The 17160-nt window shown below is 41.6% G+C and overlaps 1 protein-coding gene across 1 annotated transcript; it reads right to left on the bottom strand.

Moving 5' to 3' along the window:
• Positions 1-10918: 10918 nt before the first annotated feature.
• CLPSL2 (colipase like 2) lies at positions 10919-14076 on the bottom strand. Its single transcript, XM_072638417.1, has 3 exons — positions 13953-14076; positions 12114-12236; positions 10919-11446 (listed from the first exon to the last, which is right to left on the bottom strand). The coding sequence occupies exons 1-3, from the start codon at positions 14037-14039 to the stop codon at positions 11351-11353; spliced, it is 306 nt and encodes a 101-aa protein (XP_072494518.1). The 5' UTR covers positions 14040-14076; the 3' UTR covers positions 10919-11350.
• Between the last annotated feature and the right edge of the window lie 3084 nt (positions 14077-17160).

Genomic DNA, 17160 nt, shown 5'->3' with positions numbered 1-17160 from the left:
TGTCCTCAAGGAGCTGACTATCTTCTTGGGGGGCAGAGAATGAAGACTGAGTAGCCTTACAAGGCAGGATGAGAGAGGAGAAAAGGAGAGATCCAAACAGTATGCTCTGGGAAGATTCGGGGAGGGAGATGTCACTTCCAGCTTGAGAAATCAGAGAAGACTTCATGGAAGAGGTTGTTGTTGTTGTGTCGTCCTTTGTTGCCGAAGAAGACCGTGCCATCAGAGAAATGATGACAACTTGCACTTGACTTCAAGTGAGGGAGGGCTGTGCAAGGTCACCAGCCTCACTTCTCCTTCAGAGCCATCTGGATCCAGTGACCAGATATTCATCAGGATGACTGGAGATTGCCCAGGATGCAATGGGAGACCTTAACCTTTTTAGGATAAGGCCTTTTCAGCTACTTAGAGGGAGGTAATGCCCATTCAGTGAACAGACCTCTTTAAGAAGTAGTCAGGGAATGGCCCCTTTAATGAGCAAAAGAAAAAAATAACTAAATCAAGCTGGAAGGGAAAGATAAACAGTTACTACTGATAATCACTCTAAGTCAGGAGGGTGCAGGGAACAGCCATTAAGTGGAACTTGGGCAGGGATCTATTGTTGTCCAATCTATGAGCTTCAGAGGGCACTGGGTTTAAGGTTTTGGGAAAGACAGGAAAGAAAGAAAGAGAGAGAGGGAGGGAGGGAGGGAGGAAGGAAGAAGGAAGGAAGGAAAGAAGGAAGGAAGGAAGGAAGGAAGGAAGGAAGGAAGGAAGGAAGGAAGGAAGGAAGGAAGGAAGGAAGAGGTAGAACTTTAAAGGAGAAGTTTTCAAATGGGGCAGCTTGGTGGCACAGTGGATAGAATTCTGAACTTGGAGTCAGGAAGACTCATCTTCCTGAGTTCAAATCTGACCTCAGATACTTACTAGCTGTGTGGCCCTGAACAAGTCACTTAACCCCATCTGCCTCAGTTTTCTCATCTGGAAAATTACCTGGTGAAGGAAATGGCAAACCACTCCAGTATCTTTGCCAAGAAAACGCCAAAATGGAGTTACAAAGAGTCAGAAATGACTGAAATGACTGAATGATGAAGTTTACAAATAATTTGAGATGTAATCTTCATTTGATAAATGAGGAAACTGTGGTCTAGAGAGAGCTTGTCCAAGATTATACTGTGGGATTTTAATTGAGAGACATTGGGGTGGCCTCTGCCAATTCCAGGAGGAAGAAGATAGCAGGATTAGTTCAGAGGAAGTTTAAGCAAATCAATTAACATCTCCAAACCCTGCCTTGTGACTAACCATAGCAGGCAGAGAGACTGAACTTACATGACAGTGGCTCCAAGGATTTTAATAGCAGCCATTCAAAAGTTTACATTTGCCTCTCTCAAAGTCCTACTCCTCAGTTCCTGTGTTCAATCTACCTCCTAATAAGCCCACCGTACATGTACCATACCACATGTGTGTTCTCATTGTAGTGCATCATATATGTACCATCCATTATGGGTATCTGCATTGTGGTCTACAATACATACATGTACCATACCATATGTGTGTCAGCCTTGTGGTCTCAGAGGTCTCACAATCAATCAAGAGTCACTCCAATTAACATTTGCCACCTCAAACCTGGGGTGGGTGTTATACCTGACTTATGATGATCCTTCTACTAAAAAAGACTTTCATTAAAAGAGAAGTTTGCTACCTTCCGAGACAGCCCTGTCAGCTTTTGGGTAGCTTTAATTATTAGGAAGCTTTTCCTTGCATTTTGATTAGATTTCTGTAATTTCTGCCTATAGCTTCTGGTTTTGACCTAAAAGAATAAACAGAACAAGATTAACTCTTCTTGAATCTGACAGTCCTTCCAATACTTGAAGATCAATACCAAATCTTCTATCTAAATCTTCTATTGTCCATGATAAAAAAACTTCTTGTTCCTTTTAGCAATCGTCATATTCTATGGTCTCCAGTTCCCACTCTGTCAATGGCTCCTATGTGACTTTTGGCAACTGGTCAGCTTCCTCTGCTCCCTTTTGTACTTCCTAAAATGTGATACTTAGATATGAATCTGAGGTCTAATTGTGGTCTCTCCAAGACAGAGTAGAGCAGACCTATCCCCTCTCTCATTCAGAACACTATGTCTCTTAATTCCATGTCACAGTGCTAGCTCATTTCAAGCTTGAAGTTCACCAAAACCCTCATCTTTTTTCATACAAGCTGTTGTCTGGTCATGCCTTCAATGTACAGTATTTGTAAAGTTAATTTTTTGAAGCCACATAAGACTTCACATTGTTCCCTAATAAATTCCCTCTTATTGGGTTTAGCTTATCTTATTGATAAATTATCAATAATTATCCTATTGGGATCCATCAGGATATTGATTCCATCATCCAACAAGGTAGTGATCAATGTTAGTTTTGTATCATGTGCAAGTTTGATAAGTATAAGTCATCAATAAAAATGCTCCATAACACAAGGCCAAGCTCTGATCCCTAGGACACTTCATTCCTAGTTGACATAGTGCCAATGATGCCAACTTTGGGGGTTTGATCACTCAACTAGTTCCAAATTCACCTAACTGTGCTATCACTTAGCCTATATCTCTCCACCTTGTATACAAGTGAGAGGAAGTTCCTCCATGAGACACTTTGTCAAATGCTTCACTAAAATCTAGGTATTCTGTGTCTGTTGAATTATTCTGATCTACCAACCTTGCAATCATGTAAAAAAAGAAAATGGGGATAGTCTGGCATACTCAAATTTTTTTGTGTGGACCCGTGAAAGCTCTCTGAATTCAATGACTTCCCTCTTTTAAGTGTTCATACACCATCTCTTTAAAAATATGTAATCCTCAGTACAAAGCCTCCCAGTCATGGATCCACAGAAAGCAGGTCCAGTATTGGAGGCTATTCTAAAAGATGGGTTTTTCCTCCTTTGTGGCTCATACTGCCCCACTCGTATACCAAAAGTGTATTCTAAGAAATCTCAGGAGCTCTAGAGCTCTACAAATGGTGGTAATAGTCACTAACTCCTACGCTAGCGCTCAAAGGGACATGTATTTTGTAAGGCACACAGCTAAGAATTGGAGCTGTGATCTCATTCATACAGAGAATTCATGGATAAGGAAATTCTCTGCACTGTATAGTCTTAGGAAGGTGCCAAGAGCACTGAGACATTTAAAGGAAACTTAGTGGCCATACCCAAAAAGATTCTCTTCTCTGAGGGGCTTCTAGACTGAGACAAATCATCTCCCACCTACCCTTTAGGTTTTACAACCAGACAACGAGGGTTGTTAAGCTTCAAAAACTTCTTGGAAAACTGGAAAACAGTATGGTAGAAATTAGAAATAGACCAACATCTTACACCATATACCAAGTTAAGGTCAAAATGAGTATATAATTTAGGATGGTGATGCCATAAGCAAATTAGGGGGACAAGGAATAGTTTGCCTGTCAAATCTATAGAGAAGGGAAGAATCCATGACCAAACAAAAGACAGAGAACATTACTAGATGCAAAATGGATAATTTTGATCGTTAAATTTTAAAAAGGTTTTGTACAAACAAAACCAATGTAAACAATATTAGAAAAAAAGCAGAAAACTGGGAAAATTTTTACAGCAAGGCCTTATTTTTCAAGTTAGGGAACTGAGCCAAATTTATAGGAATACAAGGTATCTCCCAATTGATAAATGGTCAAAGGATATGATCAGCCAGTTTTCAGATGAAGAAATTGAAGCTACCCATAGTCATATAAAAATGCTCTAAGTCACTATTGATTAGAGAAATGCAAATTAAAACAACTTTGAGGTATCACATCACACCTATCAGATTGACTACCATGACAGAAAATGAAAATGATAGACTTGGAGAGGACATAGAAAAATTGGGACATTAATGTTCTGTTTATTGGTGGAGTTGTGAGCTAATCCAACCATTTGAAGAACAATTTGGAATTTTGCCCAAAGGGCTATAAAACTGTGCATACCTTTTGATTCAGTAATACCACTACTGGGTCTGTAACCCAAAGAGGAAAAAAAGGAATAAGGATCTATTTGTACAAAAATATTTACAGCAGTTCTTTTTGAGGTGGCAAAGAGTTGGAAATTGGGCATGCACATCTGTTGGGAAATGGCTGAACTGAATGGCTGTGGTATGGGAGTGCAATGGGATACTTCTGTGCCATAAAAAAAGTGATGAGCAGGATGATTTCAGAAAAACTTGGAAAGAGCTGATGCAAAGTGAAATGAGCAGAACCAGGATAGTGTACGCAGTAACAACAATACTATAATGTGTGTGTATGTACAAGGGAAAAATACATATACACACACATACACATATATATATATATGCATATATACACATGTATGTAGAGATATAAATATAGATTGAAAGATTATTCTAACCTCCTAGTTCTTCAGCCAGCTTGATTCCTACCCCTCCACACCACCTCAGCTATACATATGGGTGATTACATACTTGCCATCACCCATTAGTGTTCCCTTGTTATGTTCAAGAACTCTGAATTTTCTTTTGCTGATCACAATCTTTTATCTAGTCATCTCTCCCTATGCTTCCCTCCTCCTAAACTTACTCTTTTCCCTTCCCTCAGCTCTACTCTAGCTACTTTCTTCTTTCTTCCTAATCTTGACCCCTTGGTTAACTAGTTCAACTCTACAATATCCTCTACTTTTGAATTCCTTGCTCCCTTTACTTATCACTTATTAGGGCAGCTAGATGGTGCAGTGGATAGAGCATCAGTGCAGGAGTCAGGAGGACCTGAGTTCAAATCTCACCTCAGACACTTGACACTCACTAGCAAGTGACTAGCAAGTCATTTAACCCCAATTGCCTCATCCTGGGTCATCTGCAGTCATCCTGATGAATATCTGGTCACTGGATTCAGATGGTTCTGGAGGAGAAGTGAGGCTGGTGACCTGCACAGCCCTCCCTCACTCAAAACAAAGTTCAGAGCAAGTCATGTCATCATTTCTCTGATGGCATGGTCTTCTTCATCAACGAAGGATGAACACACACTTATCACTGATTATGCTTTGCCAAACCCCAATCTTGAATGACTCCCAATACCTGCCTATTCAACGTAGGATTCATGACAGAACTGGAGGAAACTACAAAACCCTGCTTCCTAGGTCCACTACAAATTTATGTTAACTATGGGTCCTCACTACAGCCAGACTATTTCTCTCTGATTCTCTATTCCAGTTATCACAACAGCTTTTCCAAACATTGCTTTCTCTCTCCAAACCTCCCAAATTCCCTTCTTCTAGCCTCTTTGCTGAGGATTCCATTTTGTACTCCCCCCATCCCCCATACAGCAAATTAAAGGCATTTGCTAGTTCAAAGGGTGTGGGCAGTTTGGATATAATTCTTTGGGCATAATTCCAGATTGCTCTCTAAAACGGTTGGATCAGTTCACAACTGCATCAACAATGAATGAACAGTCTCTCACTCTTTTCTAAACCCTCTGCAGTCTGTCTTCTGACCTCGTTACTCAGCTGAAACTGCTTTCTCCAAAGTAGCTAAAGAACTCTTCAATTGTGTGATCCAATGATATCTTCTCAATACTCAAACTAAAAATACTGAATAGTAATAAATCAATAAGCATTTATTAAGTGCCTACTATGTGCCAGGCACTGTGCTAAGCTTATACTCATATGCAATACATATCCTCATCTTTCTTGGCTGTTCTGCAGTATTTGATATGACTTATCACCTTCTCCTCTTGAATATTCTCTACTTTCTTGGCCCTAATAGCTCTGCTCTTTTGGTTCTCTTTCTACCTATCTGATTGGTCCTTTTTGATTTCCTTTATAGGATCTTCATCCCATATCACGCCCAATAAGTGCAGATGCTCCTCAAAACTCGATCCAAGGCCCTCTTCTTCCTCTCAATATTATTTCACTTGGTGATTTCATCAGCTCCCTTGGGTCCAACCATCATCTCTAGGTAGATGATTCCCTGGTCTATTTATCCATCTCTTATCTTTTCTTTCTCTTGTCTTCCATCACCAACTAATTGACAGTTGGATATTTTGAACTGGATGTCCTATAGGAATCTCAAACTCAACATGTCCAAAAGAGAACTCATTCAATTTTCCCCAAAACTTTATCCTCTTCTAAACTTTCCTATTTCTGTCATAGGTATCACTATCTTCCCAGGGACCAAAGTCTGAAACTTTGACATTACCCTCAACTCAATACTCTGTAATCCCATGTAGCCAGTACGTTGCCAAATAATTTTTGTTTCCATCTCCACAACATCTCTTTCGTATATCTTCTTGTCTTTACTCACACAGCCCCCACCCTAGTTTAGGCTCTCATAACATCTCTCTTGAACTATTGCAATACTAGTAGTACCCTATGGACTCTCCTCCTCAAATCTCTCCCCATTCTAATCACCTACCAAAGTGACTTTCCTATGGTATAGGTCTGGCCAGGTTGTCTCCTTGTTCAAGAAATTCCAGTGGTTTCTTTATTCCTATTGTAATCAAATATGAAGTTTTTTCTTTGGCATTTGAAGTTCTTCACAACTTGGCCCCTTTGTATCCTTCCAATCTTTTTATATTCTACTGCTTCCTATTTTGCAATCTGGTCTACTTATTATTCCTTGCAAAGGACACTATTTTTCCTATATTTCTCCCATGGTTTCGCTCCTAATCTTTCACCTGTCTTCCTTTATGACTCTTCTCAAGTGTCATATTGTCCAGGCAATCTTTCTTGGTGTCTCTCCCCAGCCTCCCCCACAAGTTGCATGGTTTCATTTATATATGTTTTCTGTTCTTTTAGAATGTTTCTTGAGAGAAGTTACTGTTTTATTTTCTTTATGAAAAGCTGAGGTTGAAATCACCCCACCTTATTTTCATCTTGATACCTTAACTAGATGAGAACACATTTGAATGTATCAGTCAATCATAGGTTTAGGATAAAGCATGAAAAATTCTGAAAAGTCATTGGATGAAGTGAAATTATTCTAGACAGGAAATCCATTCCAACAGGCTTAGAGCTTTCTCACCCCCTTCACATCCCATATAAAAACATTAAGTTAGGTGGAATCAAGGAGTTCTATAAAATGAAGTAGGTATGATATTCTGGCTAAAATCTTGAGAAAGAGCTACCTGAACGATGAGGAGAAAGAGGCACCAGTTTTGATCTTAGATCTTCTCTTTTCTACCTTTGGCCAGAAGAAGACCTTGCAAACTTCAAAGAGTCTGGAGGTCTGGGGATTTCCCACCTTTCCACCAGCATCCTACCATCCTTCCCCTCCCCCCCCATTGCCCCCAGGGACAGTGGCAGCTTGTGGTGGCAATGTCTTCATCAGGATCCAGGCGCAGACTGGTTACAGACTCACCATGTTTAAGGGGAACTTCTGGGGCACCTCACATTTGGAAGAAAAGGACCTTTAACTATCAGAAGTCATGAGCTACTCCTTTGTCATGTGTTTACTTTAAGCTTGAGCCCACATTCCCCTAGACATTTTACTTGTGGGTGAAAAAATCTCAGACTTTTGGAGGGATCTTTGCATCATCTCTTTACTATACCACCTTAATGAATGCACCTTTCTAAAAGATACTTAAGGCTGACTAATTGATTCTTAGCTGATAATCTTGTGGGGAAGCACACCAAGAAGGGTTCAAGTTGACATTAGAGAATCACCTCTGACTCCTAAGGGATTCCCTGAGCACCCAGAGTGGGAGATTTTGCTTTGCTCTGGAACCCAAGACTTGTTTGTGAGAGTGAGAGGTAAGGATTCTGAGTATATGTGAGTTACTTCTGTGTCTCCAGCGCTAAGCACAGTGATGTCAGCATATGTTTACTAGTTGATAATTCATAAAGGTCATTCAGATTCTGCTTGAAGACTTTCAGTGGAGAAGGGGGACCTCTCAAGGCATCCCATTCCACTTTTGGACATCGTTAATTGTTAGGGAGTTTTTTCTGATGTCAAGCCTACCCTTGTTTCTCTTGCTCCTGGTTTTAAAGTCTAGACTCAAAAAGAATATCATGCTGACATGAAAACACTTCTGATATGTAAAGACAGTGTTCACATCTTTCCTGACTCCTCTCTCAATGAGAGATTCTGCAGGTGAGGAGTGAGGCAGTTTGCTGCCTTATCTCTCCACCCAGGTTGCCTCATTTTTTCTGTCTGTATCATGTGTCTTCTTTCCTGATCTTAGGTGAATGGGTATCAGACACAGAACTGAGCAGGTCAAGACCTTGTGAACTTTGAAAGGTCAGAAGAACCATTAGAGGTCCTAGCAGTCAATATTTATTAAGCACCTACTGTGTGCCAGACCCTGTGCTAAGCACTAAGGATACACACGCACACGAAAGGCAACAGATGGTTCCTACGCCTAGAGTTTATAATCTAATGGAGGACACAACAAACAAATATTTAAAAAGCAAGCTAAATACAGGATAACTAGGAAATAAATGGTAAGAGGCACAGTAGAGGATGAGATTTTAATTGGAACTTAAAAGAAGCCAGGGAATTCAGTAGTCAGAGCAGAGGAAGGAGAGCATTGTGGACATAGGGAACAATCAGAGAAAATGCAGAGTCGAGAGATAGAGTAGTTTGTTCATGGAATAGCCAGGATACTGGATCAAAGAATTCATGTGGGGGTGGAAGGTGTAAGAATATTTCCAAAGTAGGAGTAGACAAGGCTGACATCACTGTGCTTAGCGCTGGAGACACAGAAGTAACTCACATATACTCAGAATCCTTACCTCTCACTCTCACAAACAAGTCTTGGGTTCCAGAGCAAAGCAAAATCTCCCACTCTGGGTGCTCAGGGAATCCCTTAGGAGTCAGAGGTGATTCTCTAATGTCAACTTGAACCCTTCTTGGTGTGCTTCCCCACAAGATTATCAGCTAAGAATGTGGGCTCTACTTAGCTGTGAATGCTACACAGAGCAAGTGTTTGGTCCAGCCACTGGAGTTTCATTGTAGAGTCTACTGGTAGCTAGAGCAACTGGGCCAACTCTGCAAGAAATTGACGTGACAGATGAAATACCAGTACCATGAGCATGGAAGTGACTTGTTTATTGGTTCTGCCACACTCAAAAGTGAATTTGTTAGGAGGAAGTTTTTGTAGTAGTCACTTTGCGTCCTCTTCCTAGAGACCGAAGTGGTATAAAAAAAGAAACTCCTGATTATAGAGGATTTTATATTTTGAGTCTTACTGTGTTTTCTTCATAAATATTTCTTTGTTAAACCTAAGTAATGTTAATTGGCTAATTGATAATGAAGAGATATCGATCGGTTGTCAATTGTGTCAAAGAGATAACTAAACAAATTGATATTTAAGGTTAGGGGAGATACTGACTGGATATTGATACTGTGCAATTGATACTGGGAGGAATATATTGTACTAATGGTATAGAAGATGCCTGCTACCTCTCAGGGTCATACTTACCCACACATATATGCCTAGAATCCTTAGGGTGAGAAGTAGTCAAATTTTACAGATCTGACCTACTAGTGCTATCAAAAGTTGAGAAAGTGAACACAGAACCTACATATGCTACGTTAAAAATAGCAGTTCACACTGACATAGTATTTTACCTTAGCATTTTCCTCACCACACTAGCGTGAGGTAATGCAAGTACTATCCCCATTTTACAGATGAGGAAACTGAGGCTCACAAAAATAGAAGAAACTTCCCCAAGGCTACACAGTTGGTAATTGTCAAAACCAGAAGTTGAATCCTTGAACTTCAAGTCCAAGGCATATTCTATGATATGCAGATGGAAAATGACCCAATAACTATTTTCAAGAAGTTTACAATTAGTGGGCATGGAGGTTCCTGCTATTCAGAGACTGCCAAGCAGAGACTGGTAGACCATTTGAGTCTGGGAGTTCTGAGCAGTAGTCAGACTAGAGTCAACCAGGTGTTTGCATTGTCTGGCACCAGTATGGGAAGCCTGTTGGAAGTGATGGGTCACCTGGCTCCCTAAGGAGAGGTGAATTGGCCCAAGCTAGAAACAAGTTAAAGTTTCCATACTAATCAGTATTGAGACTGGGCTGGTGATTGACCACTACACTTCCAATCTGAGTGAATAGAGAGATTCCGTGTCAAAAAGACCAAAAAAAGTTAATAGTCTGATATGTCCCAGTAGGACAGGTAGCATTTCTACTTAGCCTAGCTCACAGATTTCCCAAAAGGTTTTCTTGTTCAAGGCTCTTATCTTAACCAAGGAGAAACTGAACAGGGAATGTTTGGTCATTGTAATCATAAGATCAAAGAACAGATCTCCTGGGGGTGAGATAGATAGGCAAGGGTAGAATCGCAGGAGTAGTCTGGGTCCAAATTTGAGAGGTGGCAGGAATCTATGAAGTCTTCCTAGATCAGGTAACATTCTATCTGGGCTTTCAAGAGTACATAGGAATTCAAAAGGCCTCAGAGGGGTTAACTCTGCAGGCATGGGGAATCACACGAGGAAAAACATGGTGGGGAAATTCAGGGCATAGAAGGAGATAAGGATGAATAGGTAGAAGGGTGCCAGATCACTGAGGGCTTTGAACAGTAGGTTAAACTGTCTGAACTTTAACTCTTAAGCAGTAGGGAACCACTGTAGAATTTGGAGCTAAGACATAACCAGATGTGTGTCAAAAGAAGATAGTCTTCAGGAAGTACCCAAAAGTTACAGCCACAAACTGAAGCAAACTTTCCAAACTCTGATCAGTGAAATGTCCAGTCCTGACTTCAGAGTTCTGTTGGGGAACTGTGCCTCCCACAGGACAGTGGTGGCCTATGTGAACAGAATGAGGTATACATTTTCAGACATGGAGAAAGCTTTGTTGTACTTCACTGTGTTTATTACTATTATTTTTTACTCAGAATTTCTTTTTATTTAAAGTATACTTGTTCTTTTTTTAATTCCATGATAGTAGCATAGACGTATATAACAAATTTTACAAAAGAGAAAACTTTTCACAAAAACACCTACCTTGAACCATATTTTTTTTTATTCTTCAATGGTTACTACTGAAACTAGTTATCTCAGTTGTGGCTCAGTCATCTCAGTTGTGTCTAACTCTTCATGACCCTATTTGGGGTTTTCTCCAAGTTTTCCTCTGAGTTCTCCTAAGTCCCTTCAGGGCTCTCTCTTTGCTGCATCTTCCATCCTCTCTGGCCCTGTCCCATCCCCAGTAGAGCCCTAAGAGCCACTCAGAGACAAAGATGCAAGTTGGGCCCGTGTGAGGTCATCAGCTAGGAGTTTTAATGTTCTAGGAACCTGATCCTTAATGCTGGTTAGGGCTGCCTGCTGTGAGGAAGAGGAAGAAGATGGTAGGAGATGTACAGGAGGCAGGGGGCTGCCACATCAGGTGGAACGGAGAATCGTGGACACCGAATTCCATTCTCTAAAACATCAGGCACCGGCGGGGACACAAGTGATCAATAGATCTGCAACTCAGGCCCCAGTGGCAGGGACAAAGGATGGTGGTGTCTGATGTCGTCTGCAGGAGGGAGACAGGGGAGCCTGGGGTCACATCATGGGGCAGCCAGAAATCTGTCTTCTCAGAGGCAGGGCCAGCCACGGCCAAGCCTGGACAACCTGCTCAAGTGATTGATTGTTACTTTCCCCTTTTCCTCCATTTTTTCTGAGGTGGAAGCATTACAAAGAAGAAGAGGGGCTCTCTCTTCAGGCAACAAAGGTCTGCCCTGATAGATCACTTCAGAGCACTGGCACCCCCCACCCCCAAGCAGGACTCTCTGAGCTCTCCCTAGGAGGGGGTATTCTGGAGAGGCTGCTGTAAAGAGTGAGAAGTGGGAGGCAGAAAATCACCTTTTACACAGCCCACTTCCTACTACAAGGAACATTAAGGGCAGCCTTGAAAGGCAAAGGAAAGTCCCAAAGAGAAACCTGGAAAGAAATCAACCTATCCATCCTGCTTTGCTTTGGTGAATGAGGAAGATGCAGAATTTATGGGCTGATGGTGTGTATGGATATATGTGTGTGTGCATGTGTATGATTTATGTGTTTATTTTTAGCCCTAGGGGTTAGGGGAGAAAGTCACCTCTTTTTCCCAACTAGCTGTGACCCTGCCCAGCGGGGGAGACCCAGTTCTATCCCCCAGAGATAGCTGGGCCTCATGAATTGGGACCTTTTACCTGGTAACCCACCTGTGGCAAACATAGCATCTCTATTTTCCCTTTGGGAGCACAAAAGTTCAGGCCCCTGTACAAGCTTATGAGACAGCAGTTGCTTCTGCAATCTGAGTGCTGGTAACATTCCTCTCCGTTGGCCTGTAATGACATAGGGATTACGTCTCTCCTTACCCTCCAGAGCCAGGGGCTCTTCTGGAGCCTGGGATGGGGAATAGGGGCCAGGAAGGGGCCTACCCCAACAGGCTGTCTACAGTTTTCTCCTACCTTTTTATGCCTGGGGGCCGTGTCTAGCTATTTTTATTTATTCCCTCCTCTTGTTCTCTCCACCTTTCTCTTCCCCTGTCCCCTTCATGAGCCACCAGCCCCACCTCCTCTCTCTTCAACAGCCCTGAGCAGCTGGAAAACAGAAAATAGATCTCCTGTGGAATACCTTGGTCAGGAGTGGCTGTCCATGAAATTCCACCAACAGACTGACAAGGAGGGTGGGGTAAGAGAGGAAAGATGGGGGAGAGATGACGATGGAGAAGAAATGCAGAGATACACTTGTTGAAAGAGAACTGGACACTGGGTGATGGTAATAAAAGGATTATAATTATTATAATTCTAAACTATCATTATTATTATAAACTATGTATTTGGGCAATTAAGTAGTACAGTGGTAGAATACCAGGCCTGAAATCAAGAAGACTCATCTTCCTGCATTCAAAGCTAGCCTCAGATACTTACTAGCTGACCCTGGTCAAGTCATTTAACCCTGTTTGCCTCAGTAAAAAAATGAGCTGAAGCAGGAAACAGCAAACCACTACAGTATCTTTATCAAGAAAACCCCAAATGGGATCACCAAGGATCAGACACTATGAGTGAACAGCAAAACTTTGTGTATTGCTTTAGGGTTTAACCCTAGCCTGACCATTTTCATCCCCATTTTACAGATAAGGCAAGTAAGAGAAAAGTTAAATGACTGGCCCAAAATCACACAGCCAGTAAGTTTCCAACGCAGGATTCAAATTCACTATCCTTATTCCACATCTCAAGCTTTTCCCACCATAGTCTGGGAGGTCCTTGACCTTGGACCTGGAAATTTAAGGCTGAAGACCAGCGTTGGAGAAGGTGGCCACTGAATCACAACTGTCACTTATCTGGGACACATTCGATTCCTCACTTCTCCTCCTGTGCTTTGGTTGGAACATGCTTTGAAAAACTTGTTCTGAATCTGAACATGTAGAATCATGAAAAGCAAGCCCTGAGGGACATTGTCCTCTCCTCAGCCCTAGTTCCATGTTTCTCCACCTGAATGGCACAGAAGAACAAGAAGAGCACCGGTGTTCTGTTCTGGCCACATCACTGCCTACCTGCAGATCTTTCCTCAATAAAATGAAGACTGTGGACTAGGTCAGGAGTTTTCACTAACCTCTAATTGAAATTTAGCATTTCTTCATTTACTTAAGACTTTTTCCTTGAAAGGGGTCCGCAGGCCTCCCCAACCTACCAAAGGAAATTATGACACAGAAAAAAATGAAAGACCCCTGGACTCCAAGGTCTCCAAGGCCTCTTTTACTGCTCCCCCCATTCATTGGAGAGTTCCTTGAAAACAGGAACTATCTTTTGCTTCTTTTTGTATCCCCAGCATTGACCATAGTGCCTGGCATATAGTGGGCCCTTAATAAATATTTTTCAACTTACTAATTGATTCTGAATCAGTCTTTTTATAGAGCGAAACCTAAATGTTTTATTCATGGCTGACCTAGCACAGCACACACACAACACTACCCAGTCAATGGCTGATTGCTCTCAGCCCAACCCTCACTTCAGGCCCCCAGAATCTTTCTGTAAATGACATGAAAACAACCTCACCTTCAGTTTCAAATTTTTTTCCTGAAATCTGGAAGACACCTGGCCCAAGACTAGGGCAAACCCCAGCAAGATAAGGACTTTCTCCATGGGAATCAGAGCAGCACAGGATCCGGATACGGCTGGCTGTTGGCAGCTGAAACTTCCCCCTCCTCCTCCTTCACTGTGGGATGGAAGTCTTTGTCCCTCCTTCAAGGCATTCTAGGTGGCCTCAGGGATCACAGAGATCTTTCCTTCCTCTTAACTCTGTGCGCACTTTCTGTTTGTGCCATTCATTGATATTTGTGTACATCCCAGCTTGGGTGCTTAATTATCTCTTCATGGATCCATATCTCCTCTCTGAAACTAAACTTGATGAATAGGGCTGAATAGATAAAGAGCACTCAATAAATCCTGACTAATTGATTGTGTAGGGAGACTGAGGTTTTCATTTACTAAAACCCAGCTCCTCGGGTTTTAATCCTCAGGCAGATATGTGGTACAGTGGGTATGATGGGATGCTTGGGTGCATGTGCTTGGACCCCAGTTCTAAAATCACATTTCTTCCTAGCTTCAAAACACTATCTCAGGAGGTTTCTCAGCAGCCCAAGGACACAGCCTGCCCCAGTAATAACTGTTATCTCCATTCCCGATACAGCAGCCAGCTGACCTATAGAACTTATTATTCTGAACCAGCTGTGTACTGGCTGAATGGGCCATGCATGGTCATAATGATATTTACTACTCACTGACCAATCATATGTATTCTAGACTTAGACATACGTATACTCCCTTACATTTATCTTGTCTAACAAGACATTGATGAGAGCAGCCTGGATATTTCTCAGTCAGCCCTGATCATTAGTTGACTTAGAGACAGTTCAGGCCTAAAACCACACCTCCAAGTAGTCCCCCTTTGGGCTATTTCCCAATGAACTCTGGGTAAATACCTGTGTAGTAGATACCAAAAGTGCATGTTCCTTTAAGAACTAACCACTCCTTAATCCTACCCCAAAACACCTAGTTAGCATATTTGGAACATGTTTCCTATAGAATATCCTATATAAACTTTACCTGTACCCCTCTAAGGTTGCAGATTCCCTAAGAACTCTCGCGCACTGAAAAGTGTAGAAAATCTTTACCTTGACCTCAACATTGCTTGAGTCTGTGAATTCTTCTCCAGATGGCCCATGCAAGGAATTCCAGTCTTGGAGTTCCTGTACCGCCCTTCCCCCCTCCAGCCCTCATCAGGTAGAGTGCTTAGAAGTCAGGAAGACCTGAATTCAAATGTGACCTCAGACTAGCTGAATGACTGCAGACAATTCTCTTCAGTATCCTCAACTGTTAAATGGGTATAATAATAAAAATTTCCACTCATGATGGAAAATACTATCCACATTCATAAAAAGAACTAGGGCATATGGATGCAGATCAAAGCATACTATTTTCACATTTTTTTGTTTTTTGTTTTCATGTTTTTCCTCTTTTGTTCTGTTTCTTCTTTCACAACACGACTAATGGTGTGGAGTGGGCTATCTCTGGTCATCCTGATGAATACCAGGCCACTGGACCCTGATGGCTCAGGAGAAGAAAGTGAGGCTGGTGACCTTGCACAGCCCTCCCTCACTCAAATCAAAGTCAACTGTAAGTCATGTAATCTCCTTAATGCCATGGTCCTCTTCGAGAACAAAGGACAAACACAACAACAACAACAGTGGTGCGGAAATGTATTTAACATTATTCCACATGTACAACCTATATCAGATTGCTTACTGTCTTGGGGAAGGGGAGAGAAGGAAGGGAGGGAGAAAAATTTGGAGTTCAGGATTTTATAAAAAAAAAAAAAGGTAGTTGAAAACTACCTTTACATGTAATTGGAAAAATATTATTTACAATAATATTAATGATGATGATGATGTCACCTTCCTCCCAAGGCTGTTATGAGGATGGGATGTTTGAATAGCATCAAATAATATCAGATAATGTCAAATGAGATAATATTTGAAAAGCCCCTTAGCACAGAGACTGGCACACAGGCACACACGTTTGTTCCCTCCCCTAATAGAAAAGTATAATAAAGCTTCCATTGGGAAAAACCCTCAGAAGACTCAGCCCTTGCCCCTTATTACCTCCTGACAGTGGCAGGGGCCCCTCAAAGAGTAAGCTGATCCATCACCTACTTTTCACTTTTGATAGGATGGATCCTCATAAGATGAGTGCCATGGACGGATCGTGATCTCACACATCTCATTACGTCAACTCCCCCCAATCCACCCTCTTTCTTACTGCCCTCTTTCTTTCAAAGGTATCCCCAGAGTCATGCAAGCATCCAACCTATGTCATTCTCAACTCTTCATTTCCAATCATCCTAATATCCAGGCAGGTGCCAAATCATCATGTCTCTCTCCAAGCCATGTCTCCCATAGTCCCCTTCTCTTCACCATCCTACTTCAGGTCCTCACTTCTCTTGCCTGGACTACAACAATAGCCTCCTACTTGGTCTCTCCCCTGCTCTGATCCATCCTCCACACAACTATTAAGTTGATTATCCTAAAATGCATCTCTGAACCATGTTACTCCACTATTCAACACCTGTCAGTGGCTCCCTAGCAACTTTAGGATCAAATATAAATGCCCTTAATTGGAATTTAAAATCTTTCACAATCTGGCCCCAACCTGCCTCTCTAGCCTTGTTATACTTTATCCCTCTTGCTGCACTTGACAATTCAGCCAAACTGGCTTTCTTCCTATTCCTCATATTCATACAAAAACACAATTAAATGAATCAAACATGAATAGGAAATTAAGGCATGATGCCATCCATTAAGTAGTACTAGATAAAGAAAGAGGAATGGATTTGTTCTCTTTTTCTCTTGTTTCTTCTTTCTCCTGGATTCTCTCAGTAGTTCTAATCCTTCTTTACATCATGACTAATGTGGAAAATATGCTTAATATGAATGCATAAGTAGAGCCAATGTCAGATTGGATACTGTCTTGGAGAGGGGAGAGGAGAGGTAGGGAAGTGAATGTTGAAAATTAAAAATAATTTTTTTTTTTTTAAAAAAGGAGGAATGGACTTATATTGAAAACTTTCTGCTGAGTTGAAATAAGTGATACTTAATTCATTTTCCTTCTTTTCATTGTGTATGGTGAGTGTATATGCATAGAAAAACTTGATACCAGCTGAAAAGCTAGTGTGTTTGTCCTTCGTTGCCAAAGAAGACCTTGCCAT

This window comes from Notamacropus eugenii, chromosome 2 (genome assembly GCF_028372415.1).
Source record: "Notamacropus eugenii isolate mMacEug1 chromosome 2, mMacEug1.pri_v2, whole genome shotgun sequence".
Taxonomy (NCBI): Eukaryota; Metazoa; Chordata; class Mammalia; order Diprotodontia; family Macropodidae; genus Notamacropus; species Notamacropus eugenii.
Note: the sequence above shows the minus strand (reverse complement) of the source record. Positions and strands in the feature narration are given on the sequence as shown.

Bases quoted from the DNA above. Each gene is read 5' to 3' on its own strand.
- CLPSL2 (XM_072638417.1), bottom strand. From the start codon at position 14,039: ATGGAGAAAGTCCTTATCTTGCTGGGGTTTGCCCTAGTCTTGGGCCAG. The intron at 12,237-13,952 runs GTGAGGTTGTTT...ATGTCATTACAG, and splicing joins AAAAAAATTTGAAACTGAAG to GCCAACGGAGAGGAATGTTA. The intron at 11,447-12,113 runs GTGGGTTACCAG...TCCCTCCTGCAG, and splicing joins AGATGCTATGTTTGCCACAG to ACGACATCAGACACCACCAT.